This window comes from Lissotriton vulgaris, chromosome 7 (assembly GCF_964263255.1).
Source record: "Lissotriton vulgaris chromosome 7, aLisVul1.2, whole genome shotgun sequence".
Taxonomy (NCBI): Eukaryota; Metazoa; Chordata; class Amphibia; order Caudata; family Salamandridae; genus Lissotriton; species Lissotriton vulgaris.
The window spans coordinates 132,821,639-132,843,669 of NC_141695.1; the positions used below are offsets into that span (position 1 = coordinate 132,821,639).

The window sequence follows — 22,031 nt, forward strand, 5'->3', positions numbered from 1 at the left end:
CGTAAAATTCCGAAACATGTGGCAGCCACTTTTTTAGTATGGTGGGTAAAGTTCAAGGCAGAGTCCACCCATACTCCTAGGTTTTTTACCACATTCGTGGGTACAGGCGGTTGGTCCATAGTTTCAGGCCACCAGTTGATTCCCCAGGCCGTTGTGTCTTTACCTAGCAACAGGACCTCAGTTTTGCCAGCATTAAGTTGGAGGTAGTTTGCTGACATCCAGCTGATGATGTCTGTGAAGGTTTGTTTGAAATTCTGAGCACTCAAGCCACTCTCGTCTTTTAGTGCTACCACCAGCTGGGTGTTGTCGGCCCAGGATACCAGTGTGAGCCCACGCTTCCTGGCTACCTCTGCCAACGGAAGGACATACACGTTGAACAGGGTGGGGCTGAGAGCCGACCCCTGGGGAACTCCCTGTTCAACGGGACATTCCTTAGAGAGGAAAGGCGGAATGGAGACCCTGAAAGATCTGTCTGACAGGAAAGCCTTAAACCAACTAAGAGCCTGGCCGACAACTCCTACTTCCTCAAGTCTGGACAACAGCACCTTGTGAGAAACCATGTCGAAGGCAGCACTGAGATCTAAAAGAATCAGTGCTGCCGTTCCTCCTGCGTCCAGTATGGTCCGAAGATGTTCAATGACGCTCAGGAGGGCAGTTTAGGTGCTGTGCCCGGCTCGGAATATATGTTGAGACCTGTCTAGAATGGAATTAGACACCAGAAAGTTGGTCAGGGTTGAATTAACATGGGCTTCTGCCACTTTGGCCGGTCAGGGGAGCAGAGAGATTGGCCTGAAGTTCTCAGGGAGGTTAGGGTCAAGTGGGGAAACATCACTTACAACGCAACTTTTACAACGACATACCATTACAATGCAACTTTTACAACGCAAAAACTTTTACAACGCATGTATTTACAACGAATGTTTTTACAACGCAGGTACCTTTACAACGCAAACCATTACAACGTAAGTATTGGTAAGTATATAATTATATTTTAAATGTTATATGTTTGGGGTAAAGGGGTATTTTTAGGGTTCAGGGTCAGTTTTTAGTTTTTGGGTAAAGGGGTATTTTTGGCGTTCAGGGTCAGTTTTTAGTTTTTGGGTAAAGGGGTATTTTTGGGGTTCAGGGTCAGTTTTTAGTTTTTGGGTAAAGGGGTATTTTTGGGGTTCAGGGTCAGTTTTTAGTTTTTGGGTAAAAGGGTATTTTTGGGGTTCAGGGTCAGTTTTTAGTTTTTGGGTAAAGGGGTATTTTTAGGGTTCAGGGTCAGTTTTTAGTTTTTGGGTAAAGGGGTATTTTTGGGGTTCAGGGTCAGTTTTTAGTTTTTGGGTAAAGAGGTATTTTTGGGGTTCAGGGTCAGTTTTTAGTTCTTGGGTAAAGGGGTATTTTTGGGGTTCAGGGTCAGTTTTTAGTTTTTGGGTAAAGGGGTATTTTTAGGGTTCAGGGTCAGTTTTTAGTTTTTGGGTAAAGGGGTATTTTTGGGGTTCAGGGTCAGTTTTTAGTTTTTGGGTAAAGGGGTATTTTTGGGGTTCAGGGCCAGTTTTTAGTTTTTGGGTAAAGGGGTATTTTTGGGGTTCAGGGTCAGTTTTTAGTTTTTGGGTAAAGGGGTATTTTTGGGGTTCAGGGTCAGTTTTGGGTTTTGTGGGTACAGGGGTACAGGGTAAAAATAAATTAAAATTAAATTTAAATTAAATTACATTAAATTATATATTTTTTAATTAATTTACGATTATAAAATTAATATATATTTACCAATACTTACGTTGTAATGGTATGCGTTGTAAAGGTACCTGCGTTGTAAAAACATTCGTTGTAAATACATGCGTTGTAAAAGTTTTTGCGTTGTAAAAAATGCGTTGTAAAAGCATGCGTTGTAATAACATGCGTTGTATCAACATAGATCCGGTCAAGTGAGGGTTTTTTTATGATGGGAGAGACCCATGCTTGCTTCCAGGTGGCGGGAATGTTGGCCGTAAGGAAGGAGGAGTTAGTTATATCTCTGAGTGGGCCTAGTATTAGATCACCGGCTTCTCTAAAAAATTCAGGTTTCAAGGGATCTGCGGGGGAGCCGGATTTAATTTTGGCGCATAGTGTCAAATAATTTTCATGGCTAATAGCTGGAATGATGGAGAGTTTGGGTCAATGAGATTCGGTTATGGAGATGGGTTGGAACGTGGTCGTAAACGAGTTGTAGATTTTTTAAATTTTGTCCAAGAAAAAAGTGGCCTGATTTTCACAAAGAGCAGGAGAGGTGTTAGGGTTATTTACAGTTTTTTTGGCGCTAAGTTCTTTCAGGATTCTAAAAATAGTTTTAGAAGCGTTTTGGCTATTGTGAATTTCAGTGGCGTAATATGCAGCTCTGGTCCTACATATGTTGCGGTGGTAGCTTTTTTGAAGCTGGACATATAGGCTCTTGGACGTGGGATCATAGCCCATTCTCCCTCTACGCTCTGCTATTTTTAACTCTTTTCTTAGTATTTATTCTGAAAATTCAATTAAAATTATTGAGAACTAAGAACATCATGTCTGTGATTGCTTTTAAATAAAGCATTCTTTTTTTTTTACGCAGTATGTTTTCTTTAAAGGAAAATGGGATGTTTAAAAAAATAAAATAAAAAACATTTTGCTTTTATTTTTTTAGCTGTAGGCAGTGGTCTGTGGGTCCACTGCCAGCTCTTAAACAATAATTTGTTGAACATTCTCAAAGGGGAAGAGGTACCATGGGGACCCCATCCTATTTGCAAATGGTTAGCACCTCCCTTGGGGTGTTTCTAAAAAAAAAAAAACATTTTCGAATGTAATTAGGTCACAAAACATTCACACATAGCACCGCAATTCGGTATTTGGAAGGGGTGTCCTAAACACGACCCTTTCAAATACTGAATCGCTGAACCAAATTGCAATTCCCTTACAAGTTACTGAACCGCAATTTGAGATTTGAGCATTGATGATAAATTCTTTTTTGCGGTTGCAAAGGGGCAGTGGCGTAGCTAGACCTTAGTCCCTGCGTTTGCCTCCCAGCGGCACCCACATTTAGGAGGGGGGGTGCTGACGAAAGCTCCGATTCCCCCCACACCTCTCCTCTTGATACGCCACAGCAAACGGGCTGATTCTGCAAATCGGCCCGTTTACGACCCCAAAAAGTTCTGTTCATATGACTCCTGCACTAGTTGTAACAGTGAATTCATGGATACAGTGTTCACCTGTTCTGCTAATGTCAAAGAACTGGTCTTTACTGTACTGTCTGTGTCCCTGGCCTGCTTATCAAATGGATAGGCCTAGGTGAAATTTAATTTACACCAGTGTAAACTAGCACAATTTCCGGCATTTTGGTTTACAATTGTTACCCAAAATGTCCGAGATTAAGCCACGTTATTTAACTGAAATTTAGGATGGGTAATAACCATATTGCTGGTGCACTGCAACAACGTGAACAAAGATCATGAGGGTGGCTCTTGTTCACATCACATGGGAGTTTGTGGGTTTTTTTAAAGTGCAAAATACAAAATAGACGTGAGGATGCACACTGTGCTAAAAACGTAGTGCACAAAGGTGGTTCGTCATTTTTTGTAATTTTGTATAATTTTCCAGGAATTACTCATATTTCCTACAAAGGAAATTATGCAAAAGGCGCCCAGGCTTCGAGATGCTCTGCTTGCAACTGTGTTCCATGCACTGACAATGCCTGTGGAGGCACAGGACCCTACAGGTGCTCTCCTGGTTTGGTCCCGGAGTATTGTCCTCAGGATAAGGTCTGACACTAATGTTCATTTCTAATATCATTTACAAAATGTTGGAAGGTTGTAGCTAACATTAGGAACTCTACAACTACTGGCACAATGTATTGATGATTGATATTTATTACAATATTTAGGTCAGCCTATAATATTCTGACATACACACGCTTTGAGGAGGGCCAATTGTGTGCCACCTTCTGATGGAACCAGCCTCTGGCCGGCCTATAGGGCAATAAAGTAGTGCCTGATGGGCTAGTTGGACAGATCAGTGTGTGTGCTGTTTTTGTTTAGAAATTTGTGGACTGTTTTATGGCCAGGTGGGTGGGTTTTTACTGTTGATTTTCCTGATAGCACCACAGAAAATATTTGCCACAAACACATGCATGCATTCCCCAATACCTTGCAACATTCTCATACAGTGTGTCTTTACAAGTTGAAAACTGGCCTGAATTGCAAATTTGGTCCACTTTTATTTAGTTAACTGGTTAGGTAATGGGGGCCGTTATTATTTTGGTGCCTGTGCCTATTTTTTCTCAGTCCCAATCTGGGTGGAAAACGCTCAGTTGGTGCTGAGGTACATTAACAAAATTGGCCTATCAGCTGTGTCAATCTGTGCCGTTTAGACCCCTGTCACTGATTGGTTAAGCCGGCGCCAGGGAGACGTCTTCTCAGCCAGGTTGGACGCGGATGTCCCATGTATGGTGCGGAGGTGGGTCAACTGACTCACTAATAACAATGAGAGGGATTACCTGTTCATCGGGTACTGGGAACACACGTGGTGTCCCCCGCAGCCTCATGGCACATAGAAGGCAATAGATTACTACCTGTTCCAGCGTAAGTCACGCATGCGTAAAGACTCACGTACATTTTGGCTGTGGGGGAGTGCAGTCATCAGTCGGGCAGCAGGTTGAGCTTAATTTTATGGCTATCTTCTGGTTAGTCAGACTGGCCATCGTGTTGCAGTCTTTGGAGGTTCCACAGGTTCGGGCAAAAGCAGTAGTGTGTGAGACACCTAAAGGGAAAAGAATTAGAGTCTTAAAGTAAGTTTCATAAGCAATTCAGTCAAAAGCAGCATTCATTTTGCTTTAGAGCCCGCTGCAAAGGACTATACCAGTGGTTAAAGGCCCTGAACTCAAATTATAGGCCCAAGCCACAGGTGAGAGCCCAGAACAAGGGTGTGGGCCTTTAACAAATGGTATAGCCAAAGGGAGAATGGCTAAGAGGCTTTAGAACATTCCAACCACTAAGGGTAGAATGTTCTTAAAATAAAAAGGGAGAAGAAGAAAAGCAAACATGGGAATATTGGAGCAGACGGCGTATACATGCCATTATAAGCCCGGAGCAACTCCATTGTCTTTGAAGGAGCTCTCAACATTCCAATGTTCTAATAAGTCGTAAATTTATTATCCATCTTTCTCCCTATAAGAACACTACTTATCATTGGGAGCTAAAACTAGTCTATTTCCTTGAAAGAGACCTGACCTGTTCATCATCTTTTATGATGTGTCTACTCATTGAATTACAGAATGAAGCAAACTCTAAAGAGATGAGGCAATAACTTGTGCCTATTCACAGAATTGGTACCAGGCACAAGCCAAGGTCTTGGGGCCACTGACAGCATGGAAACCAGGCACAGGTCTAGGGGCTATTGACATAATGAGCACTAGGCACAGGCCAAGGTCTTAGGGCTATTAACTGCATGGGCAGAGGTCTTGGGCTATTGATAGCATGGGTAACATTCAGAGGCCAAGGTCTTGGGGCAATTAACAGCATGTATAGCACAGGTCTATAATATATTGACAGCATGGGTACCAAGTACAGGCAAAGGTCTAGGGGCTATTGACAGCATGGGTATCAGGCACAGGCCAAGATCTTGGGTGATTGACAAGATGGGAACCAGGCACAGGCCACGTTCTTGGGGCTATTGACTGCATAGGCACTAGGCATGGGCAGAGGTCTTGGGGCTATTGACAGCATGGGTACCAATCACGGGCCAAGATCTTGGGGCGATTAAGAACATGGGTACCAGGCACAGGGAAAAGCTTGGGGCTATTGATAGTCTGTGTATCAGGCACAGCATGACATATTGGGGCTATTGAGAACATGGGGACCATTCACAGGCAAAGGTCTTGGAGCTATTGACAGCACGGGTAACAGGCAGAGGCAAAGGTCTAGGGGCTACTGACAGCATGGGTGCCAGGCACAAGCCAAGGTCTTGGGGCTATTGACAGCATGGGTCCACGCACAGGACAAAGTGCTGACGCTATTAACATTAATAGTACCAGGCACAGGCCAATGTTTGGAGACTATTGACAGCATGGGTACCACTCACAGGCCAAGGTCTTGGGGATATTGACACATGGGTACCAGGCACAGGCTAAGGTATCAGGGCTATTGAAAGCATGGGTACCTTGCAATGGCCAAGGTCTTGGGGCTATTGATAGAATGGGTACCAGGTAAAGGCAAAGGTATTGGAGCTATTGACAGCGTGGGTACCAGGCACAGGAAAATGTACTTGGGGCTATTGACAGCATGGGTACCTGGCAGAGGGAAAGGTCTAGGGGCTATTGACAGCATAGGTACCAGGCACAGGCCAAGGTCTTGAGGCTATTGACAGCATGGGTACCAGGCACAGGCCAAGGTTTAGGGCCTATTGACAACATGAGTAACAGGCACTTGCCAAGGTCTTGGGGTTATTGAAAGCATAGCTACCTGGCAGAGGAAAAGGTTTAGGGGCTATTGACAGCATGGGTACCAGGCACAGGCCAAGGCCTGAGGCAATTGACAGCATGGGTACCAGGCACAGGCCAAGGTTTAGGGCCTATTGACAACATGAGTAACAGGCACTGGCCAAGGTCTTGGGGCTATTGACAGCATAGGTACCTGGCAGAGGAAAAGGTTTAGGGGCTATTGACAGTATGGGTACTGGGCACAGGCCAATGTCTTGGGACTATTAACAGCCTGGGTACCAGGCACAGACAAAGAAGATCTAGGGGCTATTGACAGCATGGGTACCAGGCAAAGGCAAAGGACTTGGGGCTATTAACATCATAGGTACCAGGCACAGGCAAAGATCGTGCAAGAGACCTGGTCTCGCTCCGCAGCTCTGCTGTCAAGTGCCACCTCTGCTGGCCACTTTTATCTCTGTCTGTCTTTGCACTGTCTTTCTGTCCTTTGTGCCTGTTCTCTGTCTTCCTTCTAGCCTCCTCACTCTATCTCTGTTGTGTCTTTTATTATGCCATAAAGTACCTGTGTTCTCTCTGTCTTATTGTGCCAGTGTTATCTCTGTTTTAGCCCTTTTTCCTTCTCTGTGCCTGTTTTTCCCTCTTGTCATTTCTGCTGTTGCTGCCCCAGCAGCCTGTATCCCCCACCAGTTCCCGCTTTCTGTCTACCAGCTGCGCTTACATCTCCCTTCCCCTGCCTAATGGTCGCTGCAGTGCGGACACGCCGCTGGAGCACCTAAGGCGCACCTAAGGCAAGCCAGTCTGTGCCCATCCAAGGCCCGATCGCGGCCAGCGCCTGGAACCCTGGATCTACCTTCTCTCACAGTTACAACTTTGCTAATCTCCTCCCACTCAACCCTGAAACGAACAACAGATTCCAGTGAGCGGTGCCAAACACCACCCACGGCCAGTTCTCCTGCAGGCACTGCCGACAATCCTTCACCATCAACAGCGTCCCCACGACTGTTGAACACACGCCGGACCACCAAAGCCCTGACGTGCATCCTCCTCAACGTGCGCTCCTTACACAGACCTGCTCGAGACCCTATCGCCAGATGTCGCCTTCTTCACTGAAACATAGATTAACACCACCTCCTCCCCCAACATCGACCCTGCCATCCCTGAAGGATACAAGATCCAGACAGAGGACCGCCCTCACCGCCCAGGAGAAGGACTCACCATCGCACACAAGAGCTCCCTCCGACTCTCCACCTCCAGCACAAGCGAACCCCACTGGTGTAACGAAAAGCGAGGGGGCCTCCCTGCACGGTACTTAGTGGGGCCCCCTCCGGGCTCAATCAGGAGCTCTCCCAGCCAGAGTTCAGTGCCAAGGGGGCCCCTTGGATCTAGGGGCCCCCGCACCGCGTGGGCTGCGGGGGCCTGTGTTACGACACTGTCGAACCCCTCTCCAAAACTTAACACTTCCACTTCCAAACCCCAGAACCACCCTGCACGGGACCCTCACCTCTAGACCCCCAGGGCCCCACACCACTTCCTCCACCACCATTGCTGACCTCGTCACACCCTACGCCATCGCCTCCACGTACTACATTCTCATCGGAGACCTGACAGCATGGGTAACAGACACAGGCCAAGGTATTGGGGCTATTGACAGCATGGGTACCAGGAACAGGCCAAGGTATTGGGGCTATTGACAGCATGGGTACCAGGCAGAGGAAAAGGTTTAGGGGCTATTGACAGTATGGGTACTGGGCACAGGCCAATGTCTTGGGACTATTAACAGCCTGGGTACCAGGCACAGACAAAGAAGATCTAGGGGCTATTGACAGCATGGGTACCAGGCAAAGGCAAAGGACTTGGGGCTATTAACAGCATAGGTACCAGGCACAGGCAAAGATCGTGCAAGAGACCTGGTCTCGCTCCGCAGCTCTGCTGTCAAGTGCCACCTCTCTGGCACTGTGCTCTGGGTGCTGCTGCTCAGGTAGATGTGGAGACCCTCCTCCACTTGCAGGCTCCTGCCTGCGCCTCATCCCTGTTGGTCCAGAGGGAGAGCCTTGGTCTTCTGCTGGCCACTGTTATCTCTGTCTGTCTTTGCACTGTCTTTCTGTCCTTAGTGCCCGTTCTCTGTCTTCCTTCTAGCCTCCTCACTCTATCTCTGTTGTGTCTTTTATTATGCCATAAAGTACCTGTGTTCTCTCTGTCTTATTGTGCCAGTGTTATCTCTGTTTTAGCCCTTTTTCCTTCTCTGTGCCTGTTTTTCCCTCTTGTCATTTCTGCTGTTGCTGCCCCAGCAGCCTGTATCCCCCGCCAGTTCCCGCTTCCTGTCTACCAGCTGCGCTTACCTCTCCCTTCCCCTGCCTAATGGTCGCCGCAGTGCGGACACGCCGCTGGAGCACCTAAGGCGCACCTAAGGCAAGCCAGTCTGTGCCCATCCATGGCCCGATCGCGGCCAGCGCCTGGAACCCTGGATCTACCTTCTCTCACAGTTACAACTTTGCTGATCTCCTCCCACTCAACCCTGAAACAAACAACAGATTCCAGTGAGCGGTGCCAAACACCACCCACGGCCAGTTCTCCTGCAGGCACTGCCGACAATCCTTCACCATCAACAGCGTCCCCACGACTGTTGAACACACGCCGGACCACCAAAGCCCTGACGTGCATCCTCCTCAACGTGCGCTCCTTACACAGACCTGCTCGAGACCCTATCGCAGATGTCGCCTTCTTCACTGAAACATAGATTAACACCACCTCCTCCCCCAACATCGACCCTGCCATCCCTGACGGATACAAGATCCAGAGAGAGGACCGCCCTCACCGCCCAGGAGGAGGACTCACCATCGCACACAAGAGCTCCCTCCGACTCTCCACCTCCAGCACAAGCGAACCCCACTGGTGTAACGAAAAGTGAGGGGGCCTCCCTGCACGGTACTTAGTGGGGCCCCCTCCGGGCTCAATCAGGGAGCTCTCCCAGCCAGAGTTCAGTGCCAAGGGGGCCCCTTGGAGCTAGGGGCCCCCGCACCGCGTGGGCTGCGGGGGCCTGTGTTATGCCCCTGTCGAACCCCTCTCCAAAACTTAACACTTCCACTTCCAAACCCCAGAACCACCCTGCACGGGACCCTCACCTACAGACCCCCAGGGCCCCACACCACTTCCTCCACCACCATTGCTGACTAGGCAGAGGCAAGGTCTTGGGGTTATTCACAGCATGGGTACCAGCCCCAGGCAAATGAATTTAAGCTACTGACAGCATGGTTACTAGGCATAGGCAAAGGTCCCAGGGCTATTGAAAGCATGGGTACCAGGCATAGGCCAAGATCTTAGGGCTATTAGCAGTATGGGCACAGGCACAGGCCAAGGACTTTGCCAAGACCTGTGTCCATTAACCCCTTTGCTGTGGCGGCTATTCCGCCACAGCGCTAAGGGGGCGGGGGTACCACGCGGCGCGCCCATGCTGGTGACGGAACCGCTTCGTCACCAGCGTCGGTTGAGCTGTGCCCATGACGGAGCGGTTCCGTCACGGCCCCGCCCACTCAATGGAACGCCCAGCGCAGGTGCGGAATCTGCGCCGCGCAGGCGCGCCGAGCGGGCCGTGACGGAACTGCTCCGTCATCAGCACAGCGCGACCGCGGCTGAGGACGGAGCGGTTCCGTCACCAGCAGGGGAGGGGTTAACCATGAATGTATTCCTGGAAGGGCATTGACTACCACACTGCAGCCCCCCCTCTTCAAGGGTCAAAAGAAATCTGATCACAATATCCCCATCATTGATGTAACGCATTGGCCCCACTTTCCGGATTACAGGATGACACCATTTTTAAAAATCGGATGTTTCATCAACAGAGCCATCATGATCAGGGCCAGGACTCTTGTCTATGAACCAGAGTTTGCAGATTCGGCTCTGAAGCCAACTCTGGACACCCTGGATGGAGATAGAAGAGGGGAAAGAGGTGCAGGCATGTACTCCAGACGACTCTTACGAGGCCGCAGGGCTCGACTAGAGGATGGACCCCGCTGCTACCTAGCCATTCGGTATCACCCAGGAGTCCTTCCTAGAGTCTTGTCGCGCAGAAGGGGGGTCTTTCTGTTTCAGAAGGGTGCGAGATCACTTGAGGAGGGTTCAAGGATGGAGGTCTGCTTGCTGTCAATCTATAATCTCCCTAGCTATCCCTGAGAGCATTTTGTCTTTATTCAGTCCGACTTCCTCTATTTAATTCATTCTTTCTAGCTAGTTTCCAAGTACCACGGTTAGCGAAATTCACGATTTGTTTGTTTTATGTGACTTAGAAGTTCCCTTTTTAAGTTTAAATGGAATCAGCTTCTCGGATAATGATGTAGCAGGTCTTCTGAGCCAATTCCTCTTTTATCCTGTGCTGCAGTGTTAGCCCATTTCAGGAGCCACGTAATCAGCTGTATGGCCACGTCTGTGATATCTCACTTTATATCCTCGGGCACCTGTGGCTCGGGCCACCGCCGGAGGTTTCAAAGGGGCTCTACCTGAATATGAAAGCGACTCTTCCTGTTAGATCACTCTTATATCACTAACACTTAGCAGCAAGTGTGTTCCTCTGTGTTAGAAGTCATAGACCCATGCCTCTTTTAAAGCATTGTCCTCCGGTGCCAACGTAGAGAGCCGTTGAGGTTTGGGAGGGGCATTCTGACAGTAGGAAAGGAAGAAAGCTTGTGGGGTCTGGCCTCCATGCTGAGAGGTGCAGGGCTTGTGCAATGCCATTTTGAGGGACTGCAGTGCAATCAAAGAGGAGTGACTCCTTAGAGGGGGGATGTTTACTAGCCAAGCAGCTTACTCTTTGGGCCCTTTGACTTGAACTTACCAGTTATGATGGTCTCGGTGAGTGTAGACATGCATTGATCAGCTCCAGAGGGGCAGGCCACCTTAGAACCTTTGCAAGAAGAACTGGTGCTGCCGATGCACTGCAGACAGGACCGGGCCTTTCCTAGAAAAACATGGAAAAACTATGAACATTTCCTATGTTCGGTGATTGGATAATTTCTCACACGTGCTCTGTTTTTATCTTATGTTCTGTTCATATATTTCACATTCTGAAGTTACCACCAGGGCTGTTGAATCGTGGGCTGCACCTCTGACATTGTCTGATAGTGTAAGTATTATATAATGTTATACTTGCAGTGCAATGCAGTAGTAGTAATAATTCTTTATTCGGTATCCATGCACCATCAAAGTATGCTTACACAATATAATAGCACATGTATAATATTAAAAATACAGTTCAAAACAACAGGTATTTCATTTATACAGTAAAATCAATACAACTTCAAACCCATTCCTATACACAATCGGTGCAAAGATATACTTGAGCTATATACAAACAAGCATAAAAAAGAACCAAACATTTTAATCACAAATCTCATAGGAATCAAACAATTGAAAGTACGTATAAATTAAAATGAATTGATAATCAAAATACATCTCGTTTGCTAGACTACCCTTACTGCAATTTTGTTACACTTAAACCAAACCGCCTGTAAAAGTTTACTAATAGCAAAGACAATTACAGCCAAAGTATCACTAAAATTCTATAAGCCATTAGATATCTAGTCAAACCCAAGGTCCGACATAATGGGCCAATACATTTCCGCCGAGACCCAAGATACACTGAACAAAAAAACATTATAGGTATCTCGTCTTCACTTTCCAAGCCACAGGCCAGTTAAATGCTAGAGACTGGGGGGCATAATTACAATAACTGGCGCATCCCTGCAAATCAGCAGGGATGCACCAGTTATTGTGCACCACAGCACCGCCATCATGGATGCACCGCATTTACTATGCGGCGCACCATGGGGCAAAAACAGCATAGGTGCGTCAAGCATCTGTGCCGTAAAAGTGACGCTTTGCTGGAGTTGCGTTGCAAGCGCAACCCAGCTCCAGCAATGCTCTGGGGGCTCTATCTAGTTATTGATGCATCAATCCTTATGCCTGCTTCAATTTCACTCAGCCACTTTTGGGAGGCGTTACTGCGCCGGAACGCCTCCCCCTGCGATGGTACGCCTCTTCTGGCGCAGGGCTTTACAACGTGAAGCATCTGGGAGATGCGTCATATTGAAAATACCCCGCACCATGGAGCAGGATTTGCGCCACCGCTGCGTCACAAAAGTAACGCAACGGCGGCGTAAATGAGGCTCAGTGGGCTTGTAAATCTGCCCCTCCGTCTTTACTCCATTTAATAGTAAAAGATCTCAAAGGGAGAATACGAAAGCAAAAATGGATATACAAGCTTTTCTCTAAAGATGGAGAAACAAAATCTAAAAATTCCTCAAAACATGGAAAGGACTTTATATCTAAAAAATAATTAGTCAAGGGCAATCGGCTGTCCTTGTCCTCCTAGATCTATCGGCTGCATTTAACACGGTTAACCATCACATTCTCATATCCAGGCGCAAGCAGCGGGTGGGGGGGGACCAGTGTTAAACTAGCTAAATTCATACCTGTATAACCACTATCAAGCCGTATTTCTCCCCCCATTTTGTTCCAAATTAAGAAAAACAACACAGGGTGTCCCCCAGGGCTCTTCCCTTTACCCTATCTTGTTTAATGTCTACATTAAACCTTTGATGACACTCATAAAAACCGATAATGTTAAATTAATCAACTACGGGGACAACACCCAACTAATTTTGTCATTGAATAATAACCAGGAGGATACCATCAAAAACTTTCAAACATGCATTCTTGGCATCCTTGATTGGATGAATTCCAATTCACTGAAGATGAATTGAAATAAAACAGAATTTCTCTGCTGCCCCTCCAACAAAATTCCGGTGTCCCTACCATCGAATATCTGTCTGCTACCCATGCAAAAGCCTTTGGGCAATCCTGTGGCAGTACGAAACCTGAGTTTGACCATCGACCAAGGATTACCTTTTTTTTTTTTTTATTAAGCAACATTTCAGTCAGAAAATACATTAATACATAATTGTCAAATATATTTGAAGTACTTCAAACATATTAAAACTTCAAAAAGAATAGTCAAGCATATTAATAACTAAATCAGCCGTAAAAAGGAAATAATAACAATAGAAAAAGGAAAAGAAAAGAAAAAAGAATACAAAATTAAATATTACACACTTCAATAAATTAATTAAGCAGTAAATTAAACAGTGTAATCCTATCAGATCAGGATTATGCAATAAAGGCAGGAGGGCCAGAAATCGACCAAGCCACATCTGGAATGTAGGTGGCTCTAGGTCCTTCCAACGAGCAGCAAGAATAATACGCAAAATTGCAGTTGCTAAAAACATAGACCTTTGCTCCTCAATACTATGACCCAGAGAATCATCATGTCCCATCACATAAAGGGCTACTGAATCTCTTATATTCCGTCCAAAAACCTGGGCCCAGAATCTCATTATCATCATTTTTAATAAATCTAATTTGGGGCATTCGGCGAACATGTGAATTAAGTTCGCTTGAGGTTGTCTACATCTTGGGGAGTTGTCATCAGCCCGTAAACCCCAGGAAAACAATTTTGCTGGTGTATAATATAGGTTATATACAACTCTATAGTATTGAGCTTTAAGGTTGGAGGTAATAAACAATTTTGATGAAAGGGCTAAAGAGAAATCAATATCTATATTTGGGTTACCCAACCTTAGAGCCCAAGCTTGTTCCACTCGCTCCAAATCATCCTTGGTATTTTCAATCAATAATTGATATAGGTTACCTATACTAGTAGATCGTTTTCCAATGACTGAGAAAAAGTGAATATCGTTTAATTCAACTCTGGGAACACAATTACGAATATACGTAAATACTTGGAAGTATTTAGGAAAATCAGTAACAGGAATTGTATATTTCTGTTGAAGCCAGTCAAAGGTGGTAGTATTTTCTGGGTTTAAAAAATCTGCAACTGTCTTAATGCCTACATTTTCCCACCTCCGAGAGGTGCTATCATTAAGGCAGTCCGGAAGGATCGAGCTGTTCCACAAGGGGGTGTCTTTTGTATATTTTGGAATATCTAGTTGTTTAGATATAGATTTCCAAATCTTCCACGCATCAGTAATTACTTTTAGCTTCATTTTTTTGACGTACGATGGTTCAACCTGCCTCAAGAATAGCCCCTGACATTTGGTCCCCAGGCTAAGCTCATAAATGGAAGGGATATAAAGCTCTCTATTAATTGAAGTAGGTATTTTAGAATTTAACAGAGGGCCCATGTGTTGGATGAGTGTTGCCCATAAATATAAAGTTAAGTTAGGGATAGCTAACCCCCCCCTACCTAGAGGTAAAGTTAGGAGTGGTAGGGCTCTTCTAATCTTCCCAAAACTCCAAATGAACTTAGACATGGAGGAGTCAAGAATCTTAATAAAGCTACCTCCAGTCAATAACGGAATTGTTTGGAACAAGTAGAGTATTTAAATGAAGATTTATATTCTGGTAGAGATCTAAAAACCTTTCTTAAGAACTGGTTGTTAGAGATAGGTCCCAATCCACTGATTGAGGAATTAGTTAAAGAAGAACTGGAAAGGGAAATCTCAATTACAGAATTAGAGCTTGCATTAGCTGAGCTCGCAAATGGCAGATCCGCAGGTCCTGATAAAAATCCCTTGGACCTTTACAAAATACTGGGCAAACAAATACTTCCCTATTTATTGGATCTTTTTTTAGGGGTCCAATATAATGAAATACTGCCTGAGTACTGGAAATACATCAATATAGCGATCTTTGCTAAAAAAGGCAAACACCCCCATTTTCCATCTTCATACAGGCCCATATCTCTTATAAACTCCGACTCAAAACTATATGCCAAGGTCTTAGCTAATCGGCTGAGTCGGGTTGTCGGGTGTCTTGTCTCCCCGTGGCAGCATGGCTTTATTCCGGAAAGGGCACCACAGATCACACCCGTAGAGCCATTACCCTTTTTGACATCATGGGCGCCACGGGGGGCAGGATGTCGATGATCCTTCTCGACGCATAGAAGGCATTTGACCGTGTCTCTTGGGAATTTTTGTGGAACATCTTAGAACTTAATAATTTTGGGTATAAATGTATTAATGCTGTAAAGGCCCTGTATGTAGGTCCAAAGGCAAAACTTTCCATCTGTGATTCTGAGTCGGAGGATATTGAGATACAAAGAGGCACAAGGCAGGGCTGTCCCTGTTCCCCGATATTATTTGCCCTTTATATTAATCCCCTTATTTTAAAACTACTTTCCTCACCCGTTATTCAACCTGTTACGGTGGGTCTGTTCTCGACCAAAATTTTGGCCTATGCCGATAACAACAAACCAAACTGAGGCAATTAGTGAAATCAAATTAATTACTCATACCTTTGGCATTCACTCAGGTTACTCCCTTAACAGGGATAAAACAATGGTCCTATGTACAAACAACACGACATTTGAAAGCCCTTATAAAGTGAAACAGGCAAAATATTTAGGTGTCTGTATATCCTCTGATGTGAATGAAAGCAACCATCTTAACTACACCCCCTTGATCAATAAAATAAAAGAAGACCTTAGAAGAGTGGACAATTTACATCTGTCTATTATTGGGAGGGCTAACTATTTAAAAATGAATATCTTCCCAAAAATACTCTACTTGTTCTGAACAATTCCGACCAAGGACTATCTTTAGAAAACCAAGTGAAAAAAAATCACCGGAACCTTTTTTGCTCAGATACGTGCTCTTAGGAAGCTATACCCTCTGCTCGAAATACCTGTCAGGGCATTGATATCCAGAGGGGTAATACTAAGTAGGCTGGACTACTGCAATGCCCTGTGGCTAGGAGCCCCTAGTTACCTTCTAAAAAAGTTAGAACGTATTCAGACCATTACTGCCAAATTGACCCTGAACAAACCCCAATATTCATCCGCCACAGAAGCCTTGAAGGAGCACCATTGGCTACCTGTCAAGTAGAGAATAGTTTTTAAATCTATATGTATTGCTCACAGGGCATTACATAACAAAGAGCCAATAATTCTTCAAATTAAAATAAAAAAGTACACTCCTGGCAGGACCATCCGCTCTGCTAATGGTAACTATGCCCAGGAGATCAGGTACAAGAAAGTTAGACAAGGAGGACGCACATTCATGGTTAACGCGGCCTGTCTATGGAATAAACTTCCAGCCTCCCTGCATTCCCAAATTGATTTACACAAATTCAGGAAAGCACTGAAGATCTGGTTATTTCCCCATTAGTGGCCACTGTTTATCTTTCCATCTGCTATATCTTACACAATAGTTGAGCGCCAGGATACCATCTTTGGTCACAGTGCACTCTATAAATAACCCCTACAATACAATACAACCATTTGACTTGTTGTTTGTGTAACTCTCCTGGAAGTATGACCAATACCAGGATTTCAGGACATTATGGTAAGATTTGCAAATAATCACCGGTCTGCTGATACCCTGTGCAGCCTCAACCTACTCATCCAATCAGAATTTCTTTTTACCCGCGGTACTGACTTGACGCCTGCTACATTTAGTAAATATACAAGGGAGTCTCTGTACTCACTTAACTCAGGTGTAAGCCATAAATGGACCCAATAAACAAGTGGTCTAAGTGCGTCCAGATCTGAAATTATTTTTATTCCTGAGTCAAAGTATAGGGGACTAAGAGGCGAACTGGTTGGAACGGAAACCAACTGCTTTGCAAATTTGTTTTCAGCAGTGGATAATAAAGAAGCCTCAGTGCAACCCCAAGTCTCAGCACCATAAAGTGCAGCGCCTTGGGCCAGTGAGACCGAAAGTGAGCTTGTTTGCCTATGCAATATGATGATGGCATTCGACCTATGCTCGGTTAATAATGAGCTTTTACTAAGTTGTCCCATTCACTTAAGATTATCCATTACTTTTACCCCCAGATAATCAAAACTCCTCTCTAAGGCTTTCCACTTACTCGAATGATAGAGTTTTTTGCCACTCCCTTTCCAAGCACCATATATTTGTTCTTATTAACATTGAGCTCCAAGCCCCTAGACAAATAAAAACCTTAGAATTTATCAATCAGGAGCTGGACCCCCATGGGTGTCTTGGAACTAAGGAGGGAATCATCTGCGAACAGAAGAATAGGAACCTTTTTCGTTGCTCTTGGCAGGAGAATCATTTTGACAGTTCATCAAAATATCTACTCTACCCTTCATATGAAGGGTGAAAAGCATGAGAGCAAGAACACACCCTTGACGCACACCACGCTGAATAGGAATGCGTTCAGTTAGTTCACCCCTATGACCATAGCAAACCTGGGCAAAATTATTTTGGTGGAGTTGAGTCATAAGGTGAATTAAATTCCAAGGGACCCCATATTGATAAAACATGCCACAAGTTAGTGTATGGGATAAGATCAAAAGCAGCTCTAAGATCTATAAACGCCACATAAAGCTTTTGGTAACGTAATAAGATGTATTTCCAATACAATGTGGCAAATCTCAAAATGTGGTCAGTCCAATGCAGTATCCCTGCTCAGAGGGACTGCGAACACAAGGGATGTCTCAAACGCTTCCTTCCACCCAATGCCTTCCTTCTACAACCACTAACAAAGGTTCCCACTATCTTTCAAGGGAAAAGCTAGGAAACAAATTGAGGATCAAGTGAGATCTTCCTCACAAGCATGCACCCGCTCCATGGAATAGTTCCTCTTCATTTGAAATCATGCGTATGGTGGAGGTGATCTTCTACGAATCTTTTCTGTATCCTAAAAATACCTGCACGTTATTAGAGGAAACTGGTGAGTCACACACCGAATCTCATCTTGACAACCACATATTTTCTTATGCTGGCCAATTAATTTAAGCTTATCGACCCATCTATTAGCAAAGTTAGGCCCTGGCATGTGTGAGAGTAACATCCAGGAAATAGTGATTGATGGCAAAGCAGAACTTCTTCTTAAAGTCAACCTTTACCTAGCCATCAATAAAAGACAGTGGTTGACATAAGGGTCCTACTTGCTGAAAAATGTGATCTACATGACAGTCTTTCAGGGCCCCCCACATCACCCCTTAAGCATTTCTTGTGTCACTCCTTACTCCATCTTGGCCCCCAGTGCTGGTCTGTGCTTCTCACCTATACCTCTGGATTCCAAACACCATAGACTTCATCAACACTTATATCGCAGCTTAGAAATTGTCTAAGTATATCAAAGTCAACAAATTTACAGCTGAGTAGTGAACCCCCTCTTCGCTCTTCTCAATATTTGTCTCTCCAGGAAACAAAGAGTAAAGTAATTGGTGCTTGTCTTTACTGTGAAATCCTACTGGGTGCAAAACTGACACAATTATCAGCGCTAAGGCTAGCTGAAAATGTATTTTGTGTTTGTTTGTAGGTCTCACCAGAACTTTTTGTGAGATTTGATTGATTGATTTGGAGGGTCCTCCATGTCATATTCAGTGTATGGTGAATGGACTTAAAATTACGTTGAGTCATCGGGGGCCTTCAATCTTTCTCAAAGACTCTAGAGGATTCTGGGCGTTTTCCTTTGTGTATTGTTCTAGGGCACAAGAGGAGGGCAATGCAGGCTCGCACCTGGATATTTGCTTAGGGTGAAGGATTTGATAAATAAGGATTGTTTTACATACACAAAAACTAAATTTCCAATTTTTTTATTTCAATTATTTAATGTAATTATATTCATTTTGAATTCGTTGTCAGTAGACTGCTATGCAAGATGAAAATGTTGTATTTAGTAGTTTTTAGGATGCTAGCGTAATTTTAAGGTTTGTTTATATAAGGGTTATGTGTTTGTGTGTTTTAGAGGTTTTAGATTTAGCATTGTCATTGCATCTCAGCGGAGTTTATTTAATTTGTATTGAATTGTATTATTTGGAGAAAAAAACATACCTGCTTTGAAAACAGAGATTGGTTGGACTGGGCTTGTACTCTAGTTCCAGCAGGAAGGCTCTAGTACAGACCAGTGATTTACAGATATTTTTAAACTCATTCCTTCCACTTTTGCAGTGTAAGATTTCCAGGTACTGTAGGAAATTCCAGGTCCCGATATGAGGTGGCATTGGTAATTTCAATGTGGTATTACTGGCTGTCCTGGCTGCTTTGAGGAAGTGTGGAGCAGAAAGGGATGTGTCTATCACTGTAGTGGTATGATGGTCCTGCAGGCTAAACAAGAAACAGAGACACTACGGGCACCATCACTGAAACTTATGCCATTCATGTTGAGGGCTACCTTTATTACGTATGACATTAGCCAAGACGTTTTGGTCTTATCGTCCATTAGTCTGCTGTTGTGTCATTCACATTTTCCTCCAATCACAGACTACAACATGGGGCAATGGAACAGCCTGCTTAAGGCATTGGCTTACTGAACTGTGAGTGACAGCATCCTGCTCTTGAACATGTGCACATCCATGTAAAAAGTAGTTCACATCAGTGGCAGAGATGGTAGGGCAGTCTCCTATTACAGACATCCAAAAGTGCTGATGCTGACATGTAAAAAGGTGAGCATCAATTTATAACCAATTCACTCTCCTTTTCAGTGCTGGTGCCGTCATACTATTGGCTGCCAGATGATCACTATGTTACCCTCATTTGTTCTGCATTCCGTCCATCAATTATGTGTCTTTTGCTTACTCACCCTAAGTGCACTTGGTATGCCCAGACATGGGTCCCGGGCTCACTGTGCCACTGGATTTAAGCTATCCTTGCTGATGAGGGGTGAAACCCCAAACCCGGTCTTAGGATGCTTGTTTCCAGTCCAGGGAAGACCAGGCTTGGCAGTTCGGGCTGGACTTTTCCCATGAGGCACAGGGTCAAGACTGATTTGCATATGGCCAGGTCTAAACTGGGGTGGCATGGTGAGCAAAAGAATGATGGACTTCTGTCTTTGGCCTTTGTAAATTCTGTCTTCTGATTGATTATGAGGCTTGTTAGTCCCGCCTTAATATGCCATGTCATCATTTGTACACTCCCATAGCTATTGGCCCCTTTACTTCGAGTGTTACACTGTATGGTACATGTTATTTAGAGCACTATTTTCCCCCTCCTCCGCCCGCACTCCCATTGTCCTTGCCTTCTTGCCCCCTCCCACTCCAGTTGTCCTTGCTTTCTCGCCCCCCTCCTGCCTGCACTCCTGTTGCCATGCCTTCCTTCCCCTCCGCCGCACTCCCACTGTCCGTGCCTTCTCGCCCCCGCCTGCCCACCCGCACTCCCGTTTACAATGTAATAGGTCTCTCGTAAATGCGAGTCCTATTGCATTGCAAATACTTGTTGTTTGGACAGCAGTGGGGCTCGTAGCCTAGGTTACATTTTGTGACTTCCTGATCTGTTTGTTATCTGCTTCACTATGTCTGTTAGCTAGTGAAACCGTGGAAAGGAATATATGGATTCGTACCATCTGGCGTCGCTGCAGTTTCCTTCACCTCTGAACGATACTAAAGCGTACTTGTTTACCAAGTGTCCAAAACGAACTGAAATAACTTGCAGAAACAGGCTGAAACCCTGTCCAAAGAAGAGATACACTGTGAGTACGGGGTGGCTGTCTGTTTGCGGAAGAAGTCTTTGCCATTCATCCATGTTTTGAGATTCGGGAAGGTGTGGGAGCCAGTACCCGATGAAGAATTTGCCTGGCATTCTTGTTCACCATTGCAGTTTCACTCACAGTGTGTGCTGTAACTACAAGAGAGGAATGGGTACTGGCAATACAGAAAGTATGACGAGGGTACAGATTTCTCTGATGACAAAAATTGTGCTTTCAACTACAGGGCGTGTACTGTGTGTTGAATGGCACTTCGACGACCAAGAAAGAGCTGTGTCTAAGAGTAAACGAATTGTGAGCACGTTGGGACTGCATCCAAACTACAGGAAGACAGTTCAGCCAGTGTGGTGCGGATGAAGGGACTGTAAACACACAGAGGGCCCGATGCACAGAACTAACTTAAGACAAAATCCTAAACTTACTACTTTTGGTATTCATAGAAGTTAGGATTTTGTCTTAAGTTTGTCTTAAGACAGACTTAAGACAGACTTAAGTTAGGATTTTGTCTTAAGTCTGTCTTAAGTTTGTCTTAAGACAAACTTAAGACAAAATCCTAACTTCTGTGAATATCAAAAGTAGTAAGTTTAGGATTTTGTCTTAAGTTAGTTCTGTGAATCGGGCCCAGTGTGTCTTGACTGAAATTAAATTAGGTGCCAGGAGCATGGACCGATTGACTTTAGGACATGGACAACAATAGGTATGGTATGTCCAATGATTGACACGTGAAGATAGTGACAAATATCTATTCATTCAGTATCCATCAGGACAACTTTGTTACGTATAAAATCGAGGAGCATATTATCAAGGGGGTTTATCTCCGCTTTTTTGGCTTTAAAAGCCAAGAAAGCGGAGATAAAATTATCTCCCTATTACCAAGCTGTCGCTAACACCAGTTAGTGACAGCTAATAGGAGATAGTGACCATCTTGGGCCCCGCTTTGCATGTCAGTGATATTTATCACTAATGACATGCAAAGTGGGCGTGCCAAGATGTTAGCGACTGGAAACAGTCCCTAACATCGCTATCTCCTATTACCAACTTTTGGAGATATTCGCGCTAAGCGCGAATATCTCCAAAAGCTAACACCTGTCCTGAGCAGTTCTTAGCCATGTTATCCAATGGGAGGTGGATAACATGGCTAAGAGCA

The 22,031-nt window shown here is 44.9% G+C and overlaps 1 protein-coding gene across 3 annotated transcripts in view; it reads right to left on the minus strand.

The window, feature by feature from the left end:
* Positions 1-22,031, minus strand: part of LOC147700999 (phospholipase A2 inhibitor and Ly6/PLAUR domain-containing protein-like) — a 313,626-nt gene that overhangs the window by 145,767 nt on the left and 145,828 nt on the right. For all 3 annotated transcript variants that reach the window (XM_086929821.1, XM_086929820.1, XM_086929822.1), the window contains 2 exons: positions 11,250-11,372; positions 4,600-4,746 (listed from right to left, as the gene is read on the minus strand). In XM_086929821.1, coding sequence (XP_086785947.1) covers positions 4,600-4,746; positions 11,250-11,372 — 270 coding nt within the window. The remainder of the gene's footprint in view (positions 1-4,599; positions 4,747-11,249; positions 11,373-22,031) is intronic.